At 37.5% G+C, this 25,968-nt stretch overlaps 1 protein-coding gene across 6 annotated transcripts in view; it reads left to right on the top strand.

Moving 5' to 3' along the window:
- Positions 1–25,968, top strand: part of Nf1 (neurofibromin 1) — a 236,566-nt gene that overhangs the window by 116,177 nt on the left and 94,421 nt on the right. For 5 of the 6 annotated variants that reach the window (XM_055620212.1, XM_055620216.1, XM_055620213.1 and 2 more), the window contains 7 exons: positions 3,310–3,445; positions 8,765–8,827; positions 13,891–14,049; positions 14,926–15,023; positions 16,716–16,862; positions 19,886–20,032; positions 21,981–22,091. In XM_055620212.1, coding sequence (XP_055476187.1) covers positions 3,310–3,445; positions 8,765–8,827; positions 13,891–14,049; positions 14,926–15,023; positions 16,716–16,862; positions 19,886–20,032; positions 21,981–22,091 — 861 coding nt within the window. The remainder of the gene's footprint in view (positions 1–3,309; positions 3,446–8,764; positions 8,828–13,890; positions 14,050–14,925; positions 15,024–16,715; positions 16,863–19,885; positions 20,033–21,980; positions 22,092–25,968) is intronic. The other variant, XM_055620214.1, reaches the window with a different exon arrangement.

Below are 25,968 nucleotides of genomic sequence, written 5' to 3' on the forward strand. Positions count from 1 at the left end.
AGAAGAAGAAGAAGAAGAAGAAGAAGAAGAAGAAGAAGAAGAAGAAGAAGGTGGTGAGGAAGAAGTTCCTTTGTGCTTTGGGAAGGAGAAAAAGACATGGAATCCTTTGAAAATATGCTCATTGGATCCTGTTACCCCTTACCACCGTGTGCTTTGAGAGAAAGCCACTCTTCCCAGCCTTATCTCACCCAGATGATGGGTCCACAGCTACTCTACCCCTATGCCTCACCCACAGCCTTTCTGTCTCACATGTGGAGAAGGATTTGGAAAAGGCTAAATCCTTCTAAAGGTTGTAGTTCAGGGACTTTGGCCCAGCATAGAGTGGAGATAGAATCGGTTCATTCAACAATGCTCTCGCAATTACTTGTATCATAGCCACTTGGCTCCAGTATAGCAACAGTGAATTATAGCTACAGTACAGAACCTTTGTTCAGAAGTTTCCAGGGAAACTGGAAAACAAGGACGCCAGAGGAAATGGACACCCACAGCTTCAGCAGACATTCAGTATAACTAACTCCCAAACAGACACTAAAGCCTTACACGAAAGGCCTGTCCACCTCAGTTCCGTGTATCTCAGTCCATGCTCAACAGAACATCTACAAGGCACACTGAGAGAGGACAGGTTTTGGTCTGAAGAGACACAAAGCATGTGTCAGAACTGCAGTTGGTTGTGGTGGAGATTTTGGAATTTTATATTGAATATTTAAACTATGATTATTATGCTGAGAGCCCTACTAGGAGAAAAGGGTCCATGAGCTGAAGATGTACTAGTGGAAAATTCCAGATGGAAAGGAAGTGAAAACACACCTTCCAAAAAGAATAGAGATGGTCAAAGAGGAACTTAGAAACATACAGCATTAAATATACCTCAGAAGGGAAGAAAGATACTCTTAAACTCCTGTTTTAAGACATTAGAGGGAAAGGAGGGGTAGGGAGATTACTCAGTCTGTAAGGATTTTCTCTGAAGAAGTGGGGACCTGAATTTGAGCCCAGAACCCATGTGAAAAAAAAATTGCTGGGTAGGAATGTAGGTTGCGTCCTTCCTTTAGAAGTTTGATGGTGCCTTCAAACTACTTAAGGCTAGTCCTTAAGTAGTGAGTTTGATATGGAATATTCTCCTGTATTAGTTTTTTACTTATTTGAGCATTTTGTAAATGAGTACACTGTATTTACATCATTTCCACTCCCCTATCCAACTCTGTGTGTTCCCTCAACTACTTACTCTTGAATTTAGAATGCCTTCTAGAATTATTTTGGTGTGTGTGTGTCTGTGTGTGTGTGTGTGTGTGTGTGTGTGTGTGTGTGTGTGTGTTTATATACATACAACCTACTGAGTTCAATTAATGTTGCCATTATTTGAATGTGTTTAGGGCTGACCATTTAGGATTGAGATCTCATCTTTTGAAGTAAAATTCAAGAACAATACTTTTAAAAAAAATCTGGTTCTCCCTCTCTCAGCAGCCATTGGTTGTCTATAGCTCTTCTTTTAGGGGTGAGGCCTTCTTAAAATTTTCATCCATCTAAATAGGCCTGTCTACTGGTGTGGTCCTTGCAGGTCCTGAGCAGACAGCCTGAGAGTTCATGGGAAAGATATCCTGTCTTGTTGAAAAGATTATACTTGGTTCCCTTCTTCTTTGATGTTCCCTGAGCCTTAGAATGAGGGGTTGTGTTATAGATGTCACATTTGGGACTGGAGGACTCAGTCACTGGCTTATCAGCATTTTAACCACTTTTGGGTCTCTCTAACAACCTTAAAAACTGCAGTGCTGGTTCTGACTGATTAGATGAGCTGAGCATCCAGAAGTCAGAAAGATTCCAAAAACTAAAATTTTTTAAACATAGTGTTGGCACTCAGAAAGTTTCAGATTTTTGGAACACTTAGCTTTGGGATTGTTTAACTGGTAAAGTTTATGCAGCTAATCCAAAATCAGAAAAAGTCTGAAACTCTTACCCAAACATTTTGCATAATTGTTATTTAACCTGTACACCCAGTGTGAGAGTTTGACGGAATAAGAATTTTATGCAGTGTTGTAGAGACATTATAGAAAGCTAAATTAACATGTTTTTCTTCCAAGAAATGCTAGCATTAACCACACCAGTGGAGCTCTTGCGTCTGCACTGGTGTGCTCACTGAACTGCTGTCTGTAAAAGTGAACATAAAAGTAATTTTATACAGTCTTCATGTAGTCCAGGCTAGTTGCACACTCCCTTGTAGTTGAAACTGGCCTTGTACTCTTGATCCTTTTGCCTCTCCTTCACTAGAAGGCATTACAGGCATGAGCAAATTTTAAATATTCATTAGCAGAGCACATAAATCACGGTATATAATACAGAATATTTTTATGCTCAAGGTGAATACATCCAATCTTTCTGCAAGAACATGGGTAATCTCAGACACCTGATGTAGAGGGAAAGATGAAAATTACATTTTATCATTATTAGCGGAGATTTTAAAAACCATCACTGTTCATATGTATGTGTTATCCAGTGTGGTAGCGCATACCTTTAGTCCCAGCACTTAGGCAGATGAACTCGGTGAGTTTAAAACTACCCTGGTCTGCTATTTGAGTTCTAGGCCAGCCAGGGCTATACAGTAAAATCCTGTCTCTAAAACAAAACAACAAAAATGAACATGAGCACAGACATAGGACTGTGGAGATAATCGCTCAGCAGATAAGGGTACCTACTATTAGACTTGATGACCAGAGTTGAAGCTGAAAGTCAAACATGGTGGAAAGAGGAACCTGATTCCTACAAATTGTCCTCTGAACTAAAGATACATGCACATACAACAAACAAACAAAATGGTGCAAAGCATTAGTATTTCTGTACCAACAAAAAAATTCTCAAATATATAATATCTAGGCCTAATTTTATGTTTAGTTTCTGGTTTTCTCAAAATTGTTTTTGTTATGTTATTGTTTGTTTGTTTTTGACTGGGTCCTGTAGCTGGAGCTAGCCTCAAACTCACTACAAAACTAAGAATAACCTTGAGCGTTTGGACCTCCTGGCTTCATTTTCTGAGTATTGGAATTTCCATTTTGGGTTTCTTTTTTTTTTAAGACAGAGTCTCAGTTTGTAGCCTGTGCTGACCTCAGCATCACTGTGTAGTTCAGGCTGGCTCCACGTTCGTGGCAGTCATTTGTCTCTCCTTGTGAATGCTGGAATTAGTGTGAGCCACCACACTGGTGTTAGAATTGCTGCTTTTTAAAAAACAAATTGTTGTTTATTTCAATCAGGATCAAAAGTCTTGTGAGGAATGTTTTGTTTCAACAGTCATGTTCTGGTTTTACCTTTTCTTTGTTACAGGTTAGAACCTTCTGAGAGCCTTGATGAAAACCAGAGGAACCTCCTTCAAATGACAGAGAAGTTCTTCCATGCCATCATCAGTTCCTCCTCAGAATTTCCATCTCAGCTGCGAAGTGTCTGCCATTGCTTATATCAGGTGTGCTGAAGGTTTGCGATTGCCACTCTCAATCCAAAGCAAACTAAAAGGAATGCTGTGTACAAAGTAACTTGTGTTTTCCTCCTTTAGTTGTTGTCTCGGAGAAGCTCGTAGACTCCATATAATCTAACCTAGGTCTAGAATGTTTTCAGCCTCTGAGACTTACTGCTTAATAAGCTCACCCTTTCTAGTTCTTTCTGAGCTCATTGCTGGCTGGTTCAACTCAGCTATTCTGGTTCAAACTCCTCTCTCAGCAACCTTATTCACTCTTGCTTTTCTCTTAGCCTCTGAATTATTCTACTTGGCCTCAAACTAACTCCAGCAATCTTTTCTAATCTTCTGGCTTCTTCTCATTTTCTAGCTTGTTCTATCTTCACCTGTGTCTTGCTTGTTATCTCATTCAACCACTCTCTGTAAAACTCTCCCAGTAAAACTGCCTCACCTCTTTATCTCTCTCTCTCTCTCTCTCTCTCTGCATTCCCTCTTTAGTAGCTTCCCTTTCCCCTCTCTTCATGTGAGAGTTGTACATATCCTATTCTGTCAAATCTTTCTCTGATTCATCTGTACTTCTGCCACTCAATTTAACATCACTTTCAAACTTCTACAAACTAACTTTACTTTCATGGATTAGGATTAAAGGCATGGACCTAAGCTTTTCTTTACCTGAAACTTTCTCTATACCTGGCTGGTCTTGAACTAGGATCTGCTTGCCTCTGTCTCCTGGATTAAAGGTGTGTTTGTATTCCAGCCACATCACACAGACCTAGAAGGTCCCTGGACGTGATCTCTTGCCAGAGCAGCCATGTTCTAAATTAAAATTCCTCTACAGCTGTGTAGAGTCAGCTGCTGACCATCATCTGGACACATAATTTAATGTGGAATAGAGAAACAGCTCGTTGGTTAAGAGTACTGGCTGCTCTTGCTGAGGACCCAGGTTTGGTTTCTGGCACCCACATGGTGATTCACAACTATCTCATAACTCTGGTTGCAGGGAATTGAGTGCTCTTCTGACCTCCTCAGGCACCAGGCATGCATATGGTGCATATATATGCAACCAGGCAGAACGCTTACATACATAAGATAAAATAAATCTTAAAAATAAAATTTTAAAGAGCTATTGTTAGATTGGCTTTGAAAGAAACATTCATATTCTCTTCAGAGACATATAAAGAACTTTAAGGAAAATAAATTAATCTTCCTTGTGTTGAAAGCAGCTTAAAATTTCACTGAATGTACTGAAAATGAGGTATATTATGCATTTTTGCTTATCTTCTGCCTAAATTACTTACAAGAACTTTCACACTTGAGGCAACTTCATTGCTTTTTACATTATAAGTGACTTGTTCTGTAATTTTGGTTTCTGCTCTAAGAGATGATTGATTTGTGGCCTTTCCTCTCAGGGCAGCCTCAATTGTCCTGTGTATTTAATATGATGCTGCTTGTAACATACAGTCTACCGTAATCCAATCGCTAACAGATTTGCTAACACTGTTATGGCAAATGGTGCTCCTGAGTTCAGATGTCCACAGTGATTCCCTCCGTAATGAAAGAGTAAGGCCTGTGTTCTTCTGTAGCTTCTGTTTTTAAATTGCATATTCAGTTTTAGAAATAATTTATTCCAAGGGGTGGCCTATAAATGTTTATTAACTTTTCAAAGAGGAAAAAAATAACATAGGGCCTGGGGTTTGGAATAAGGGTGCAAATAGGGAAAAATTTTTAACATTTACCAAAATCCCACACATTTATCTGATTTTGCAGTGTCATCCCAACTTTTTTTTTTTTTTTTTTTTTTTTTTGGCGTGCAGCTTCAGTTGCTTAGAGACATTAACATCATCAGTGAAATCACCATTTTAAGAAGCTATGTGAAGCCGCTGTGTGAAATTTTCCCCATTGCTATTTTGAAAGATGTATCTGCTGTGTCTATAAAAAGAAAACTTTGCATGCATAGAAATATAATAAAATGCAGTAGCATTCAGTTTTCTGGATGTGTTCTGAGTTCACTGCCTTTCAAAAAGCTTTCAAAAAGCTCCAGGAAGTTCATGGAAGTTCCACATAGTCTATTCAGCTAGTTAAATGTGAGGCTAGAGAATGGGTTAGTTATAGTATAAAGTGTTGTGCATTGCTGTTTTCCCGTAACTTTATTTTTAGGCTTTTCTTTAAATTTAATTCAGTTGTTTTCTGTTTGTAAAATGAGCCTGACAAGAAACAGCACACATCTAAAAGTCTGAATCGGCTTCTTAGTTTGCAGAAAGAAAATGGGCTTCTAAAATGGCAGTGGCCTTGTCTCAGTTGGTTGAAAGTGAATGAGAAATGTACCAATCACATGGTCTGTCCTATTGGACTTTAATAGAAGCTCTTCGTGTGCCTGTCTGCATAATGAAAAGTGTCTGTATCATCAGCAAACTTGGACACAGCAGTTTGAGAGCATGATGCTAGTAATGTAAAAAGAATCGGACACTTAATAAGCTTCTAGGAAATATTTCATGAAGGAATAAATAAGCAGCATTCCTGCCAGCCTTCCTCATTAGGTGTGAAGGGAAACGGTGGAGACAGGGCAGTGCTGATTGGTGGATCACTGCCACTTGTGCTGTGCTGTGCTGCGTAGAGCACGCCTCACAGCCTTCACACCTGCATCGCCTTTATTCCTGAGTTACCGCATTAAAGCGTCATGGAAGACGCGATGCGTATGTTATGTTACACATTTTTAAGTGGGTAAACTTACTGCAGACTACCGTGGAGCAAAGTTTAGGTTATAACTAAGATTTTGTTTTTAATAAACAAATTTTACAGTGACTAAAGAGAAAGAAATAAAAACGCTTCAGACTGATGAGTTTTTTTCATTGAGTCTCCTTACTAACTTGTTTTCTGTTTTGTTAGCGTCTTTTTATTTGTTTTTTTCTCTTTGGGCTTTTACTTGCCCTTGTAACTTTGGCAGTGACATAGTGGTACCTTTGTACCTCCATGCTCTGCTGTGAAGCATAGGAACCCGTCTTTCTCTTCTCAGTAAAGAGAGCTCCTGCTTTGGGGATCTGCTGGGGACGCTCTCAGAGCTAAGTGAGTGTATTGCTAGCAGTTTACTCACTTAGACTTTTTACCTGAGTTCAGATTTGGGTTTTTAAGCCTTTTTGTTTCTTGTTAGCAGCTCTATGTATTTGCCTTCTTTATTTAGAAAAGATGGTTAATGACCAGACATGGTGGCATACACCTTTAATCCCAGCACCCGAGGAGGCAGAGGCAGGCATATCTCTATGAGTTCAAGGCTAGCTTGTCCAGGACAGCCAGGGCTGTTACACAGAGAAACCCTGTCTAGAAAAAAACAAAACAAGATGGTTAATGCCTCATAAGAATAGTAGTTCTTTGTAAATGTGTGGCAGATTTACAATTAAACTATTTTTCTCACGTAATATTTTTTTTTCTGATAAATTTGGAACAAAGAAAAAATAATCCCTAGAGTGAGTATTCAATTCTGGTAAGCAAACAGGGATTCAGCTACTGTGATTTTAAGTAAACATCATCTTTTCCAGTAAAGCTTCTTCTCCAAATGAGTTTATACACATATGTTAAAGCTCCAAATGGTAATCACATACCGTGAAGAGGGGGGAAAACACTGCATATTTACATGGTGTAGTTTTGTAAACAGTCTTAAAACCTGAAGTAAAGCTTGCTGAGATGAGCTTTTACCTCTGCCTCCTAGGCCTAAGATAGTGCTGGTATTTAGGTATACAGGAGCTACTGGATGAATGGATGATAAGTGGATGATGAATGGGTGGGTGATGATGATTGATGGATGGATGGATAAATGGGTGATGGATGGATGGGTGAATGATGGATGGATAGATGGATGAAGGATGGATGGATAGCTGGTGATGGTTGATGGATGGTAAGTGGATGATGGATGGATGGATGAATGATGAATGAATGTGTGATGGATAGATAGATAGATAGATAGATAGATAGATAGATAGATAGATAGATGGATGATGAATGGATGATGGATGGATAAATCTTGGATGGATAGATGATGGATGGATGGATGAATAGATGGATTGGTGGGTGGTTGGATGATAGATGAATGGGTAATGAACAGAGGGATAGATGATAGATGGATATATCTGAATGGATGGATAGATGATGGATAGATGATGAATGGTGGGTGGATAGATGGATGGACTTAAAACCAACTTTATGCTCAAGTAATTTGTGGTTATGGTTTTCGCTGCCTTGGAATTGCTAGAATAAGATGCTGTGTATCTAGATCAAAAAGTTTGTATAAGTTTTATTGTTTTGAGAAAGTCTTTTGTAGTTCAAGTTGGGCTTGAAACTCTTGATTCTCTTGCTTTCACCTCCCAAAGGCTAGGATTACAGGTATTTGTCATCGTAACTGTCTTTTAAGTCTTAAAATAAGAAAAATATAATAATTGGTATAATCCAATCAGAAGTCTTAATTTTGAAGAAATCTTCTGTAGTTCTAAGTGATGAAACACATCTTTGTGTGAGTTTGCATGAATTTTTTTTTTTGTTTGTTTTTTGGATGGGGCAGGGCAGTCTGATAATCATCAGATTATAGTCATCATGTATCATAAGTGAAATTTTTAATCATATTTAAGTTTGATTCTGTAATAGTCTCTGCAGTTTCTTACCTTTGGTATTAATTAACTTTGTTTCCTAGTTGATGCTAACATTCTTTTCCCAAATTCAGCAGCTTTTAGTAGACTGACTCGCACCGTTTCAGGAAGCACTCTGCAAACATTGCAGAATGTGAGATTATAATAATAATTCTTTAAAAGATGGATTTTAGATTCAGAGTCTCTAAAGTTTGTTTTTTGCATATCTAGCCATTTAATAACATCTTAATTAACTGCTAGGTATTGGAGAAATAACTCTTAAGTCAATTGAAGGATACACAGAGAAGTATTTTATATATCAGAAAAATTACGTAGACACAATATTTTAAGTGTGTGGCCTACTTTATAACAAATATTTTATGTAAAATGTATCAAAAGCTAGGAATATTGACTCAAGTGTAAATATTCCTCATATTCGCTTGAGGACAACTTTTCCGTGACTTATAGCCAGAAATAGTAGATATGATTGGGTCTCAATATTTCTTGCTGTTTATTTTGTGCTTGGCTTAAAAATGTAATAAAAATTAAAATCCAGGATTAAACTTCATCCCTCAAAATTCAGTTGACTTCTACTTTTTTTGTTGGTTCCATTTGTGTTACATTTACCGTGTAATTTTATGTACAAGCCAACATTGTTTTTGTTGCTGTATGTAGTCGGTGCTGTGACTTGTTTGTGCTCATCTCTGTTCTGTAGGCAACTTGCCACTCCCTACTGAATAAAGCTACAGTAAAAGAAAAAAAGGAAAACAAAAAATCAGTAAGTTTGGAGAACTTTTTATTAGCTGTTTCTTTTGAAGCAAACCCAAAATCTTTGCTATTTGTTAAGAACATCTTCACTTCAGCTATTTGACCTTCACTGTAAAATCATTCTACTAATTCTGGCACAAAATAGCTCTCATTTCAATTAACCCTGGAATTAAGTTACATTGAAACACTCTCTGTGTTCCTTTGGTTTGATTTATCCCAAAGGCATTCTGTGTGCGTTTATTACATTGAATACCCTTGATCTAATTTTACTGTTATTTTTTAAATTGTAAATGAATGGGAAAGAAACTTAATTTCAAGGCTTTAGAGGATGCTGACTGTCTTCATTCTTGCTTCTTGTTTGCAGATCATGCGAGTGGTTTCTTTTCCTAGAAACAAAAGCATTTCTTAATAAATAAGTTGTGGATAGGAATGTATCGTTCTTTTCCTGCTGGGGCTAGACATCAAACTCAGGATGCACATACTAGAACTACCAAAACCAAGGCTCACTTTCTCAATCTAATCTAAAATTGCTAAATTTTAATTTTTACTCCTTTTAGTTTTATCTTGATGGTCTCAGCCACCCCTGATTTAGACATTTGTGCTTAGATCACAGACATTTTAATGCTTTTACCTCAGAGGAAAATACACATTAAGTTACTTTAGTGAAAAGAAAACGCAGTGAGGTCACGTTTATACAGAAGCATATCATTATGCAAACATGAATTTATTGCCTACTTCTGACCTTGCTTTCTTGTAAAAGGAAGAAAGTTATTATTTTCTTCCTGTGAATGTCATTTGCTCACAGTATAACTTGCGTTTTTTTAAAAAAAAAAATGATTATCATCTGCAGGTGTGACTTACCCTCGTCCAGTTTAGACCTGTCTTTGTTCACATGGTCTAACTGATTTTAGAGAATGATGAAAAGAAAATGTTCACAAGTTGGAGGGAGTTTTATTAAGAAGGAATAATTTAAAATCATGTTTGTCTGGTTTCATCTTTCATTTCTTACTTTAGCTTTACATGTATGATTGTATTTAAAATTTGACACTAAATTAAACTTTAGAGACTCATACTTTTATTACATCCGTTTAGAATTTTCTTTTTGAGTATTTAAGTAAAATTGATCATCTATGAAAAAAGGGATTGGATTGAATGTCTCTCCTGCTTAAAACATTTTCCTCTAATGCTTCAGCATTCTAATTTGCAGCATTTGTGGATTTAACATTATATATCACAACTGTGGAAATTAATTTGCTGTTTCTAACATTCTTAATTTTACTAATATCTTTGTAGAGCATAACATAATTAAAGTCAGGCTTTCTGTGTTTCTTTAGAGCATGTTTTATAGATTTCCTAACATTATTTATTATAGTTTTATATAAAATATTTTTGGAACTTTATTCTAGAAGTTATTTTATATATGTAATGAAGTATATATATGCTAAATTTTTGGAATGTATTTCTCAGCACAGGTGGTAGTCCTTAAGAAAATGAGGAGTCTAATTGGCACTACTTCAGAACAGAAGACAAGCTATAACCATTGAAAACTTAGAATGTCATTTTTTAAATTGTTTAACAGTACTTATTTTTTTTTTTTCCTTTTAAGAGCAGCCTGACCTTCTTTGTAATAAGTGAAATATAAAGGGAGGTTTTTGGTTTCTGGTGTTTAGCTATGCCTGCACATTACAGCTGATTTAGTTTGTTATACTCAACATAGTATATACTTAGATACTGGGGAAGTTACCTGCCCAACTCAGACTTTGTAGGATTTCATCATCGTGTACAGCTAATGGTTCTCTGCTGATGTGTAATTTATTATCTGACTTTTGTAGCTCAGCATTACCAAGGGAAGTGGAGAGGGTATTAGCTGATACTGGTTTCAGCATGTAGACTTACCCAGCATTGACCTTACATGTAGAATATAATTTAGATCTAAATTAGATTTTTATAGACTAAGAAATAAAGAATAACATGCCAGGTGTAGTGGCACATACTTCTAATTCCAGCACTCAGGAGGCAGAGGCAGGCGGATCTCTGAGTTCGAAGCCAGCGTAGTTTACAGAGTGAGTTCCAGGACAGCCAGGGCTACATAGAGAAACCTTGTTTCAAAAAGCCAAAAACCAAACCGGCCAAACAAACAAACAAAAAAACTTGATATATGGTGTTGGGTAAAAATACATTGGTGTTAAAATACTGATGAAAGAAAAGTGGTCCTTTTATAAATTGACTATTGAAACTTTTTATACAGTATCCGTATTAGCTTTAATTTTTGTTAGGTTTAGGTCCAAAAATAGAGATATCACCATCAAAGAGATTCATATTTATGACAAATGAAACTTTTTCTGAAACATGCAGTTTTGAGATTATTTTTAGTGATGTGGAAATGTTCTAAAGTTATAGTAGTTTATTATTAATTTCATAATATTCTTCCTTAGAAGGTAATTAATTCAGACTTTTAAGTTCAGAAGCTAAGTATTTTCAAATATAAACCTGGTTTCAATATGAGTTGTACTTCATAAGATCTTTTTTCTAGAGAAAAACAGCAAGTAGCTATCTTTTTGAAACAGGTCTTGACTTCATAGCCAAGCCTCTCCTGAATTCATGGCAGAACTTTTGCCTCAGTTTTCCTCATGGTGGTATTATATGTATGAACCACCACACCCAGTCTCTTAAACAACCACTTTCAAACATATTTTAAAGGCTGTCTATGTGCAGCCATTATTGATATTTATGAAGACACTGACTCAAAAGCTTAATAACCCAGCTAGTTCTTTAAAGGCAAACCGTGATTTTAGGCCTCTTAAAACTATTTCAGGATTTTAGTGGATTAAACTGAAAATATTATTTTTAAAATAACCTGCTTAACATTAAATCTTAATTATTTGGTGAACTGGGAGCATGACTCTCCAAAGGTAGTTTTAGCCTTCTTTCTTCTTCATTTAGTTTATTGATATTTTTGGATATTCTGAAAGAACTCAGTTTGTCTTTGTACATTCTGAAATTTTATGATGAATTTCATCTTTGCTTTCTTTTTATCAGATTTGAGATTCGTAGTACCTCAAAAGGTTGAATAGTATCCTAGAAAAGTAAAGACACTTGAATTTTTTTCTTAATTCTGTATCTAAAATTACATTTCAGCTAAAAAAGACAGCTATATTTAGTCAACTCCACAGTTTCCCTGATTTCCTAAGGTTGTTCTCTGTGCATGCTGTAAGCACCCAAAAGAACTGTAGCCCCAAGAAGCTGCTGAATATCACGGTGTAAGTAAATGGGAAAATACAGTTCCCAAGCTTGCTCTGTGGCCAGTTTCTATGACTACCCCCAAAAAATCATTTTCTGAAATCTTCTCTAATTTTTCAAATCAGAAATGATAGAAAATTATTTTGAGGTTATAGGTTAGGGGTAAGGACACATTTAAGATACAGACCCTAGGGCTGGAGAGAAGGCTCGGTAGTTAAGAGCACTGGCTGCTCTTCCAGAGGACCCAGTTCAGTTCCCAGCAAGCACATGTCAGCTCACAACCATCTGTAATATTGGTTCTAGGAGATGTGACTCTTTCTTCTGGCTCCTGTGAGTATCAAGATTGTGAGTGTTATACAGACTTACTTACATGTAGGCAGAGTGCCTGAACATAAAAAACAATGATGTATTAATTTAAACAAACAATTGAATAAATAAATGCAGATCCTGCTAAGCATAAAATGAATGTGAAGTGAGATGGTCAGAGTTAATTTGATGTTGTGTCAGAATTAAAGACAAGTATAATACCTGGTTAAAAAAAAAAAAAAAAGTAAAATGAGATACATTTCACAGAAACCCCATTTCCTCATTTCCCCACCCAAGGACCTTTGAGGTGCAGGGTATTCTTGTGTTCTCAGAAGTGGAAGTGCCAGGGCTCCCCTGTCATAGTCACACCAAACTAGAATTGTTTTTCGAGTATTGTGTGTGTTCTTTAAAAAGAAAAATGTATATAATATATACAAAAATTATATTTTAGAATAATTCAGTTTCCATGAGTTAGCTTTGTTTGTTTATGGTTTTTTGAGACAGTGTTTCTCTGTATAGCTTTGGCTATTCTGGACTCACTTTGTAGACCAGGCTGGTCTCAAACCATGTATTAGCTTTAAATGGGAGGTATTAGGAAGAGGTGGATGGCTAGCTTGTTCTGTGACATGTCTTCAATATGGTGTGCCTGTTTCTTTGTATTCTATGCAGAATGTTTGTTTGTTTGTTTGTTTGTTTGTTTGTTTGTTTAGAGAATAAAGGTTTTTTAATATCAGTGCTGTGTTACTTTTCAAGGAGGACAGCTATTTCCTGAGCCCTGAAGCTTTTTCTTTTTTCTTTTCTTTCTTTTTTTTTTTCTTTACTTATTTGGCAAAAGAATAAATTGAGGTACATAGGGCATAGGGGTTCTGTCTTCTGGTGGGAGACTTTTTTTTTTTTAGGTCCCCAAGAGTTCCTGTTTCTCCAGTGGTTTAAATAATAGGTAGGTTTTAGGAAGCATGCTTATGGAGAAAAGTTGCTGGCAGGAACATGACTTGTAAGTAAGCTTTTCACTCAGTAGAAATCTCATAGAAGATGCACACGGTAAACTGCACGAAAATGGCAGTTTTCACAGGTGTACAAAATATAACTGTTTCCTGTTAGGAATAGGATGTTTAGAAGGTGTGCTGTTAGAAACAGGGCTCTCAGGGCCTTAGGAAAGTCAATTGCGCTTTCATGTCTCTAGATCTTAGAAAAATATGCTAACCTTTGTGTGCAAGGAAGTCTACTCTTGCTGCTCATAATGACTATAAAGTAAAATCTTTTTTCAGGTCTCTTCCATGAGCAAGTTTTCCTTCTCTTTTAATTGTGCCCTTAAAAAGTCAGACATTATTACAGTTAAGAATAAAACTTATTTTCTAGTGTTTTGGGAGAAGGGAAAAAATTTAAAACAGATCATCCATAAGAATGGTAATTAAGAAAAAAATATGGTAATTCAGATTCTGTGCACAGTTTGAACTTCAATCTTTTGTTTCCACTTGGTTATTTCAGTGTGAACTGTCTGCTCAACTCTCAACTCCTTGTTCTTAGGTGGTTAGCCAGCGTTTCCCTCAGAACAGCATCGGTGCAGTAGGAAGCGCCATGTTCCTCAGATTTATCAATCCTGCCATTGTCTCGCCGTATGAAGCAGGGATTTTAGATAAAAAACCGCCACCTAGAATCGAAAGGGGCTTGAAGTTAATGTCAAAGGTGAATTATTTTGATATTCTTGAAATGTTTAATTTCCCTTCCAGCTAAATTTTTTCAGTTTTTCATGCTCAAAGTACTTGGTCTTCAATTTGGTTTTGAAAGTTCCATCATTTTCAATTATGTGCATTTTGTTTTAATTTGTTTATATTCCAGAGGAATTCTTTGTGTATGTACATGACAGACCCTATGATGGGAAAATATATTAGCAAATAAATGTCTGTCTTCCAGTGAGGGTTTTCTGTGTAACTACTCTGGAAATTTTGAGTTAGAAATACAGCTTGTATGGTTTCATCATCATCATTATTATTATTATTATTATTATTATTATTATTATTATTAATCTATTATTGCCATTATTAACATTTGAGACTGAGAACATGGGTCATTGTGCACCCAGATAAATGTCAGGAGCAGGGCATAGCATTAACTCTGTAATCCCAGCACACGGAGGCAGAGAGGGTCCCTGGAGCCAGCTGGCTAGCTTGACTAACCGAATCCAAATCTCCAGGTTCAGGTGAGAGGTGCTGTCTTAATACAGAAGATGGAGAATGATGGAAGGAAACATTCAGTGTCAAACTCTAGCCTCCATATGCCCACACACATGCAGCAACTCACACACTTGCAAACGTGCATCTATGCATATTTACTCATATGCACATGCAATAGATACCTTAAAATATACTTTCTATTTGTAGCATGTACATAATAATATTTCTTTTTGGAAAGAGAAAATTAAATCTAGATTAATTTTTACAGTAAGGAATAATTAATTTGAACTGCCAATAGAAAATATTAATGGGAATTTTATATTTTAATGACTATTGTATAGATTTCATATTGCAAATAATCTGATTACCCATAATTGTGTTTGTTTAGATACTTCAGAGCATTGCCAATCATGTACTGTTCACAAAAGAAGAGCATATGAGGCCTTTTAATGATTTTGTGAAAAGCAACTTTGACTTGGCACGAAGGTAAGCAACCCGACTCTTCAGGGATTGTCATGTTTCCATTTCACTTGAATATGTGTCTACATTAAATTCCTGTGTGTGATCCCTCCACCCCATTTTTAGATTAAGAACACATTTTTGTCTTACTTCATTTTAAGAGACATTGTGAAAAATCCGTATACTCTTAATTTTACAGTAGTTTTCTTATTTGGAAACTGATAGGAACTTTTGGCATTCCCTAACTTTGGCATTGCTACAGAATGGCTTCAAGAAAGTTTCTTTTATTAAAAACTAAAACCAAATGATACAGATACAGAATAGAGTATTTTAGCGTTAATAACTTTTTAAAAAAAATAATTTATTCAATTTTATGTGCATTAGTATGAAGGTGTCAGATCCCTTAGAACTGGAATCACAGACAGTTGTGAGCTGCCATGTGGTTGCTGGGAATTGAACCGGGGTCCTTTGGAAGTGCAGCTTCCAAAGGATGTGGAGATGGCTTAACCATTGAGCCATCTCCCCAGTCCACAACTTTTTTTTGAAGTATATCTGGATTTAAAACAGTACTCTGTAAACCAAATAATGCAGAAATACAAGCTTTTGTGTATGAAGAGGCAGATCACCACTGAGGCTTGAAGACTGTGTATCCATAACTAATCATTCGCTTTAGTCCTCGAGTTGTTGGTTTATTTGTGACCTCAGAGAAATGTATTTGCTGGAGTTTATTCTAAAGAAAACAGGTGAGATGCTTCCTGAGAAAGTGCTTCATGCGGACGTTGATCTCCAGAAATTGCTTTGCAGCAGGAGAAACTGAAGCCCAAGTTCTCAGCTCAAAGGAGATTTATTTACCAGTAAAGAAGGGACAGTGAATAGTAAGAGGCAGGGGATAAGAGGAGACAAAGACTGGAGACAGAGGAGGAGAGAGAAGGGAACAAGGGAAAGGGGCAGCGGTATTCCCCTGTCATCCCCTTTGTTCAGTGGATGACAAGGACTGCCTCTGGATAGAGAGGAGACAGACATGGCCCACAGGAAAATGGAGGTTTATAAAGGTAAAAGGGGAAACCCTGTGTTAAGGTAAATTGGTTAATTGTAATTGGGTATGTTAAGGTGGCCAAAGGGGCCTTTGATTGCTGGACTTGCATAGTCAACCTCAGGAGCTGGAAGTGGCCAAAAAAGGGAACAGACCTTTAGGAATGTAATCTAACAGATTTTAGCAAGTCAGAGGGAATGGGGAGAGGGCAAAGCCTGCATCCCTTCAGAAACCTAGCAGATGTCTCTGGCGTAGACACCCACCATCTGCAGCTGCTCTTCCCGACCTTTGCTGTTTTCAGGTAGAAAATAACTTTCATGAAAAAGAGAGAGAGAGAGAGAGAGAGAGAGAGCCAAAATTGCAATCGTGGTCTGTCAGGCAGGTGGTATAACTTTAAGAGAAGTCTTTACCTAGGCTTCTAGTTATTTATCTATAAGATACTAGGTTGTTTTTCGGATTTCCCCATCTATGTTGTTCTCTGGGCTTCTGAAGCCTGCTCTGATGCTGAAGTGGAAACAAAGTGTCAGAAGTGGAAAGCCAGTTTTCTCCATGTGCTTCTTGTGTATACTGTGGGCATAGGCTCTCCACTTTTGCAATCAGTTACTATATTACTAGACTCTGTATAAATTTAATGCATATATGAGTATACCTGGTGTTAAAATTCTAATGGCTTTGCATTTTTGCAGGTTTTTCCTTGATATAGCATCAGATTGTCCCACGAGTGACACAGTAAATCATAGCCTTTCCTTCATCAGTGATGGCAATGTGCTTGCTTTACATCGGCTGCTTTGGAACAATCAGGAGAAAATTGGCCAGTATCTTTCCAGCAACAGGTATGTTTTCCCAGTCTTGGGGAAATGAAATACTTAGTTTAAAGTGAATTAATAAAATTATTGATCCTGAATAGGGTTTTTTACTTTGCAGCTTTTTTTTTTTTTTTACGAACAATTTTTATTTGGAAAGAGAAATGGAGACTTACATGCACATGGCAAAAACTGACTCATGTTAAATGATCAACAATACCAGCTGTCCCACTTATGATGCTATTAAGTGAATGCAAATAAAGCTGCATGTAGAGAGTACCCAATCAGCCAGGCGTGGTATGGTGCACTTCAATCCCAGCACTTGGAAGGGACGTGGCTCTCTGTGAACTTGAGGCCAGCCTGGCCTACATAGAGAGTTCTAGGCCTGCCACGGCTATCTAGTGAGACCCTGTCTCAGAGAGGAAATGCAAAAGAGAGAGAAGGAGAATGTAACTGAAATTATTTGGAAATTATTTTATTAGCTTTTTAGTCAAAATGTCTTGTGACATAAATTACTTGTTTTTTTTTTTTTGTTTTTTGTTTTGTTTTTTTCTGAGAGTTCTTTCCTTTTGAGTTTATATAGAATCATAGAGGGCTCCAATTTGTATCTGAGAAGTTCCATTAGGTACCAATTTAAAAAAAAATTATTTTCTCATTTATGAGAAAGGCAGACCATGACACTAAGACTAAACAATTAGGAGATGGGAGTTTAAAAGAAGACTTCTTAATCCTTTATGAATTATTAACAGACTGAAATAGTCATGGACATAACATAACTGATTTGTGCCACTAAAATAGGAAAAGGGAAGTACTTTATCCTCGTGACAACTAAATAATCAGGAACTTTTTGTGTTGTTGTTTGTTCTTGGAGACAGGGTTTCTCTGTGTAGCCCTGGCTGTCCTGGAACTTTCTCTGTAGACCAGGCTGGCCTCAAACTCACAGAGATCCTCCTGCAACTGCCTACTTAGTGCTGAGATTAAAGGTGTGCACCACCACCCAGCAGTAACCCGGAACTTTTAAAGATGAACATTCTTGTCTCTTTTGTGATTTGAATAAATGTTTAAGTTTGGTGTTCAGAAGTTTTAAAATGTACTGCTTTAAAATAATACATACTTCTTTTCTTTAAGATTGATTTATTTTATTGTGTATACAGTGTTCTGTCTGCATGTACACCTTCATGCCAAAAGAGGGCACCAGAGCTCATTATAGATAGTTGTGAGCCACCATGTGGTTGCTGGGAATTGAACTCAGGACCTCTGGAAGAACAGCCAGTGCTCTTAACCTCTTAACCTCTGAACCATCTCTCCAGCCCCAAGTAATACATATTTCAAACATGAAAATATAGACAGTGATTTGACAGTTTCATGTTTGCCAACTAGCTTGAACATTATGTAATTTTGATATGACAACAGGTCTTTCTTTATAAGATTTTATTTGCTGAGATGGAGGTGAGGGAGAGGGAGGGAGCATAGACTGAGTAAGTATGCAGACATAGCCTGTGGGGCCATTCTTACTCAAACTAGCATACTGTTCTTCTGGACCACACAAGTTTGAGTCCTAGCACCCATGTCAAAGAGCTCACAACCACCTCTTAATTTTAGCTCCAGAATGCTCTTATAATGACTTCTGGACTTCTGGTCTCACACCCACCCACCCACATATTTATAAATAAAAAATAAAATAAATCTTTAAAAACATGAATTTTTGAGCTGTGTATGGTAGTATACACAAGTATGATTCCAGCATTGGGAAGCTGAGGTAAGAGGATCATGAGTTTGAGGCCAGCCTGGGCTAATTATAGTAAGACCCAGTCTTCAAAAAAAAAAAAAAAAAAAAAAAAAGTGCATAAAAGGTAATTAGTTTGGGGGTGGAGAGATAATTCAGCAGTTTAAGAGCACTGGCTGCTCTTCCAGAGGACTCGGGTTCAATTCCCAGCACCTACATGGCAGCTCATACCTGTCTGTAATTCATGCATGTGACATGTCTTCATATGTGGAGACATACACAGGTAAAACACCAATATACATCAACTAAAGGTTTAAAAAAAAAAAAAAAAGATAATCAATTACCTGTGATTACATATGCCCATGATCTCTTTTCTCAAGACATTCTTTTTACCATAAGGAAAAGTAGATGAGAATGTTACAAGTATCTAAAAAATAATTAAACTTAAAACAGTAAATTTTACAAGTAGGAAATGGTCATGCTTCTTAGATCATGAGATCTTTCGATGCTGCTTACAAATCAGCCAGGAATAAGTAGCTGAAAGAAAAGCAACCAAGCCAGGTATGCTGGCGCATGCCTGTAATCCCAGCACTTGGGGAGGCAGAGACAGACAGATCTCTGTGAGTTCAAGGCCAGCCTAGTTTACAGAGTGAGTCTAGGACAGCCAAGGCTACACAGAGAAACCCTGTCTGGGAAGGTGTGGATGGGGGTGAAAAAGAAAGGAAAGGGAAGAAAGGAAGAAAAGAAAAGGAAGAGAGAGAGAGAGAGAAAAGAAAGAAAGAAAGAAAGAAAGAAAGAAAGAAAGAAAGAAAGAAAGGAAAAAAAAAAAAAAGGCAGGCAGTGACAGTCTAAGGCAATGTTAAAATACCCAGTTATGCAGATGCTGAGCCTGATGGCCAACTGAAGGGCAGAATGAATGGAATTTTATGTAAGAAGTGGGAAATAGTAAGAGCTGGAGAGGACAGGAACTCCACAAGGAGAGCAACAGAACAAGAAAATTTGAACACAGGGAACTTCCCAGAGACTCATACTCCAACCAAGGACTATCCATGGAGATAACCTAAAACCCTGACAATGCAGCCACTTCTGATGAGAACTGATAGACTAAGATCAGAAAGAAAGAGAGGAGGACCTCCGCTATCAGTGGACTTGGGGAGGGGCATGCATGCAGAAAGGGGTGGGGGGAAGGTGGGACTGGGAGAGGAGGAGGGAGGAGCTTATGGGGGGATACAAAATGAATAAAGTGTAATTAATAAAAGTTAAATAAAAAATTAAAAAAAAACCCAGTTAATGTGAAGTATCATTTCCTAAACATTGTTGTTGTCAGGGATCATAAAGCTGTTGGAAGACGACCTTTTGATAAGATGGCCACACTTCTTGCATACCTCGGTCCTCCAGAGCACAAGCCTGTGGCAGATACACACTGGTCCAGCCTTAACCTTACCAGTTCAAAGTTTGAGGAATTTATGACCAGGTAAAACACAACTTTGAAAGGATTATTGAATTTTGAGGGGTTGAGAAACAAAGTTTACCACCAGATCACTTATTAAATGTGCTTGTATTACATTAACATGTCATTTTTTTAGGTAATATTTCTTTTTTCATTTAATTTGTTTTGAATGAGGAAAAGATAATCCGTTTATGGAATCCAATTACTAAATGCCAGAAGTATTTTTAATTAATTATTTTTTTATTAATTACAGTTTATTTCCTTTGTATCCCAGCTGTAGCCCCCTCCCCTGTTCCCTCTGAACCCCACCCTCCCTCCCTCATCTCCTCCCATGTCCCTCTCTAAGTCCACTGAGAGGGGAGGTCCTCCTCCCCTTCCCTCTGACTCTGACCCTATCATGTCTCATCAGGACTGGCTCTATGGTCTTCCTCTGTGGCCTGGTAAGGCTGCTCCCCCCGTCAGGAGGAGCATGTCATATTTTGTTTTGCTTTTATATACTGATTTTCTTATAAAAAGTATGGTGTCTTACGAAATGATAGCTTGTTATCTAGCTTTGATAATTTTTTGTTTCTTTTTTTATATTTGCTTATTTTGTGTGTGCATGCTGGTGTGTCCTTCCTTGCCCACAGCTAGTATATGAAGTCAGAGAACAACCTACAGGAGCGGATTCTCTCTTCCCACCCTGTGGGTCCCAGGGATCAAGTGAAGATTGTTACTTTTACCTGTTTGAAACATATTGCAGGTTCTCTTTGACATGTTTTTAATTTAATACTTTCAAGAACACATAGATAACATTACTTTTATATTATAGTTATGGAGAATACATTAAACAGATATAACTATACACCTGATTCATGTTTCTTTTGGTTTTAAATCTTGAATTCTTACTACTCTACTAATACATTTTTAAATCCTTCAAAGAGTTAATAGTTTTTACTACTTTTAGATTAAGGCCCAGACAATATAGTACACTTAAATATTGCTACAACAAACATTTCTCTGGACATTGGTTTTGCATCTCATTTAGAGGACTCTAAATCTGTCAACTTAAAGATTCTCACTGTAAGACTTAGGTTTCATGTTTGCTATGTATTTCTGTATACTTCACAAATGCTACATTGTGACTCTGAGTTGGTTGTTTTAGTCATAGGACATGCCAAAGACAGAAAAAAAAAACACTCTCATTTGACATTCTGAAGTTAATTTACAAAAGTTAAGTTATATAGTAAGACCCTGTTTTGGAGAGGAGAGGGAGAAGGAAGATAGAATGAGAAAATTCAACTCAATATATATTTACAGAAGCCACATTTAGTGAGAATAGGAAAAGGTAGTATATTGGTAGAGCTAATGGATATTAATATCCATTAGCTATTCATATCCCAGGATTTGTAAATCACTTAAAACATCAGATTAAAAAAAACACATTGAGTTTTAGCAGAATATATAAAAATTAAGTCGTACTCTTTCAGAAATCTGTTTCAATACATATGGTAATTTAATGTGAAAAAAGTATTGAGATCGAGGATGGACTAAAACGCTGAATCATCAGACAAAGGATGTTCATGGCTGTTTGTGAAGATACACTTATAAAAATGAAAGAAGAAAACACAGGGGAAGGAAGGCCCTTCTCATCTCTGTAAAATCCCTAAACAAAAGAAGATTGGTGAAGTGTACTTGCAAGGAAAGAAAAAAAAACAAAAACAAACAAAGTAAAAAACCTTTTATCTGGGAAAACATACCATGATTAAAAAGTAGTCCTGAGGCTCCTCTCCCTGTCCATTCGTGTTAAGTAGCCCCAAGAGAACTCTCATGACTCAGGAAAACATTATCATAGTTTGCCCTTAAGAAAACCTATTACTTTGTCATTATTTTGTTGTTCTTTAATGTTACTGTCGATTAATCATATTTTTTAATTTTTACCTACTCAGCAATCTGTGTAATTTCTGTAAGTGACGCTGTTTTTTTGTTTTAGGCATCAGGTACATGAAAAAGAAGAGTTCAAAGCTTTGAAAACGTTAAGCATCTTCTACCAAGCTGGCACCTCCAAAGCTGGGAATCCTATTTTCTATTACGTTGCACGGAGGTAAGAAACATGCTCTAGTCTCTTTTAATAGAATTTCTCAAATGATAGCACATGAAGAAAGGTGATAGGCTTTATTGTTTTCCTTTTTGAATTACTAGCCCTTAAAGACATGCTTCCCTGGATAGTCTGTCATCTATTTCAAGAGGCTGCTCGGTCTTGGGTATTACTTTCAGAGTATTCACCTCACACTGTTGTCTCTCTGGTATATCAGATGTTAAAATACCATCACGAGGAGTTATATCAAAGTGAGAGGTCAGAAGGAGCTCTCATTTGTTTTCAGGTATACTCTGATTTTATGATACCTGCAACCCAACAATCAGAGCCACCCTACCCCCTTCTTAAGAAGAAAGAAAACTTGAAGAGCCTGTTCCTGAGAACTTTTAGCAGTGTAATATGTGAGACTGAATCAGGGAGATTTAAGAAATAAATTTCAAGAGCTGTGGGAAATGTCTGGAAAGATGGACAGAGGTGGCCTGGAAAATAGACTGTGGTTTCCTCCACCACGCTGTGAGCCTTCTCCATAGGTATGGGCTTGCCTTGCTTTCCCTGACATGTGAAAACCTAATGCGTGATGGTACTTGGTTAGTCTGTCTCTTCTTCCCATGAGAATGGCATTACTCAAGCTGGGCGAACTTTGACAGTGAAGTGATGCTACATGGCAGCCAGTGATGTGGAAATGTCAAGAACAGTCGAGCAGCTTTGGGACTTAGTCTTAGAGTTTCCCAATCTTAACAAAAACTGATTTGTTATGTTAATTGACCTAACAGTCGTGAATAGCAAAAACCTGGCAGATTAAGATATCATACAAAGTGGGAGAAGAAAGAAGGATGGAAAATGTGAAACTTGTTTAACTAGATATTCAGCTGTCCAGAGCACTGGGGAACCAGGGAATAGTAAAAGTACAGCCGATTGCATTTATCTCTGCCCATCCTTTTTAACAACTTTAAGGAATGTCTTTTTGTTCTAGCCAATTAGAATTACATTTCTAATTACGACACTCAAGAGGATGGGACAGGAGGGTGGCATTGAGTTAGAAGGGCACCCTGGGCTACAGAGTGAAACCCTATCTCAAAAAACAAACAAACAAACAAAAACCTTCCTCCAAAAATGGGAGGAAAAAAACAAAAACAAAAAAACACCCCCTTATCTTTTCATGAAACTTTGTTCTTGTCTCAGTTGCTCTTTCTAAGATAATTTTATTAATTTTATTTTGCACTTAAGCATGTTCATTTCAACTTTAGTCTTTAGTACGACCAGGGTATTTTGGCTTTTCCTGTTATATCTAAGTTGCAAGGACAGGAGAGGGAGACAGCCCCCTTTGAAGTCTTTGTAGTTTAAAGGTAGCAAAACGAAGAACATGTGAAAGTTGGATTTTTTCCCCCCTTTAGGATAAGAAACTGGAAGTTTGTGTTCTTTCTCTGTTGGATCTAACAAATGCTAAGGAAAAGTAGATTTGCCTTCCAATGGACTTCCTCAGTGGGGTTGTCATAGCTGTGTGTTGTGCCTGCGTTAGCATGGCTTTCATGTTGCCAGGGATTCTCACTCTGCTGCTTATTAACTGTTCCCACCCTTCATTTCTGAGAAGAAAGTACTCTTAATAAACTGCTGCTCTTTCCTGTATAATTTTGTAACAAACTAAGTTATATGTTTTGTTTTTGTTTTTTTCATTTTTGGATATGACCTTGCTAAGTCAAAATTTCAATACTTTGGAGTTTTTGTGTTTTGCTTTATGTTTTGAAATAGGACCTCACCAAATAGCCTGGCTAGCCTAAAACTCAGGATTATTCTGCCTCAGCCTCCTGAATGCTGGTTTTGGGGTTTTTTTTTTTTTTTTTTTTTTTGTTGTTGTTTTAATGTATTTGAGAGTACATGTTTATCTGTGCATCCTGCTGCCTTCAGAGGCCAGAGAGAGTGTCACAGCCTCTGAGCTGAAGTTACACAGTTGTGAGCAGCCATGTGGGTGCTTGAAATTGAACCTGGATTCTTTGGATATACAGCTAGTGCTCTTAACTGCAGAGCCATCTCTCCAGCTCTGAGTGCTAGTCTTATAGCCATGTGTTCCAATGGTGCCCTTTTGGTTTCTGAGATCTAGTAGAGTTCCTTCTGGCCCTCATTTTCATGGGGTCTGATGCTTAGCTCCAGGATACATGGGCACAGTGGAAATAGCAGAGGGAGGCCATGTTTCTCATTGACTGGCAGTAAGTGAAGGCTTTCTCTGTACAGCTTCCTTGTCAGGTAGCTTTAGAGTCTGGCTGCTTTGTTGGTATTCCCATATTTCAGTGGCTTATATAGACTACTATATGTTAGGAAAAATTTTTGGAATTGTGGATTCCAGTCCCTACAGATATTTAAGAGCTGAGGTGTCAGTTGAGGTATTGTAGTGTAGGCTTTGGTGATTATCATATCTTTTACTTTCTCAATAAAATGGGCCTAAAGAAAAGCATGAATCAGAGTAGAGCCATCCTAGGTGCAAACAGAACTAAATCACAAATCCTGCTAAAACCAACATACACTTTGTTTCTTGGAGTTGTGTTCAGCTCCATCACATGGTTTTCTGATTTCTGTATCATTCTCTCTTGAGTTCAGCCAGTAACCCCTTTATTACCTCAGTATTGCATACCTGAAGTTCTTGAGAGGAAATGAATGGGTTAGCTGAAAAGTACCTTTGTTAAGAAGACTTTCCTTACTAGATGTTGACCAGCCAATAGCTATAAGGCTGTCCTAGCGATGTGCATGTGCGGCCCAAGAGTCGTGTAATTCAGAATGTAACTATTTAGTCTTCATCAGTGACTGTTCTTAGTTATGGGTTTTTAGTTATTTTAAATTAGGTCTTCATGATGTAGTCATACCATATGGTACTTTGGAAATGTCTTTTTTTTAGGTTTTTTTTTTAACTTTTATTAATTACACTTTATTCATTTTGTATCCCCCCATAAGCCCCTCCCTCCTCCCCTCCCAGTCCCACCCTCCCCCTCTTTCTGCATGCATGCCACTCCCCAAGTCCACTGATAGGGGAGGTCCTCCTCTCCTTCTTTCTGATCCTAGTCTATCAGTTCTCATCAGAAGTGGCTGCATTGTCAGGGTTCTTGTTTTTATTATTTTATATATACGTGTGAGCACACACACATATATGGGCACATATGTATGCATACGTGTGGACACACACATGCACGCACACATGCACACTCATGCATCCTTTGTGTGTGCCTGGTCACTCTGAAGACCAGAAAAGCGAGTGGTTTGTGTTCTTCCAGCCTCACGAGCCCATTAGAAGATGCCTTTCTTAGTCACTTCAGCAACAGTGCTTGGCTTTACTGGCTTGTCTTGAGTCACATGTCAGTTTCCAAGACTGTCACTTTAACAAGGTAGGTGTATTCTTTGGCTTTTTAGGCCTGGGTCATGAGAGCTCAGCAGTAAAGCTAGGTATCCATGGATGGCATGAACTGAAAGGCCAGGATGAGAAGCAGGTATTGTTTTCCAGAGGAAAACTAAAATGCTAATACCCAAACCAAGAAAGGTGGACAAGTGGGCAGGCAGAAGTAACAAACTCTCTACGTACACTTTTAAAAGACCAAGAAAAGGCCAACTGTGCTAGTGCACCCTGCAGCTGCAGCACTGGGAAGGTGAGAACAGAGGAGTTTCAAGTTCAAGACCAGTCTGGGTACATAGGTGGTTTGAGGCCAGTCTTGGCTACCATCAGAATTTTTCTCACAAACAGACCCAAAAAAGATGACTGCCACTTCCTGGAAAGGTGCAAAGTAGTTTGTGTGTACAGAAAATGTATATAACTATATACGTTAAATTGCTTAGAGTTGATCTGGGGGCTAGCTCAGCAGTGGAGCATCTGTTCAATATGCATAAGGTTCAGGGTTCAACA

Source organism: Psammomys obesus, unplaced genomic scaffold, assembly GCF_907164565.1.
Source record: "Psammomys obesus unplaced genomic scaffold, mPsaObe1.curated_primary_1811, whole genome shotgun sequence".
Taxonomy (NCBI): Eukaryota; Metazoa; Chordata; class Mammalia; order Rodentia; family Muridae; genus Psammomys; species Psammomys obesus.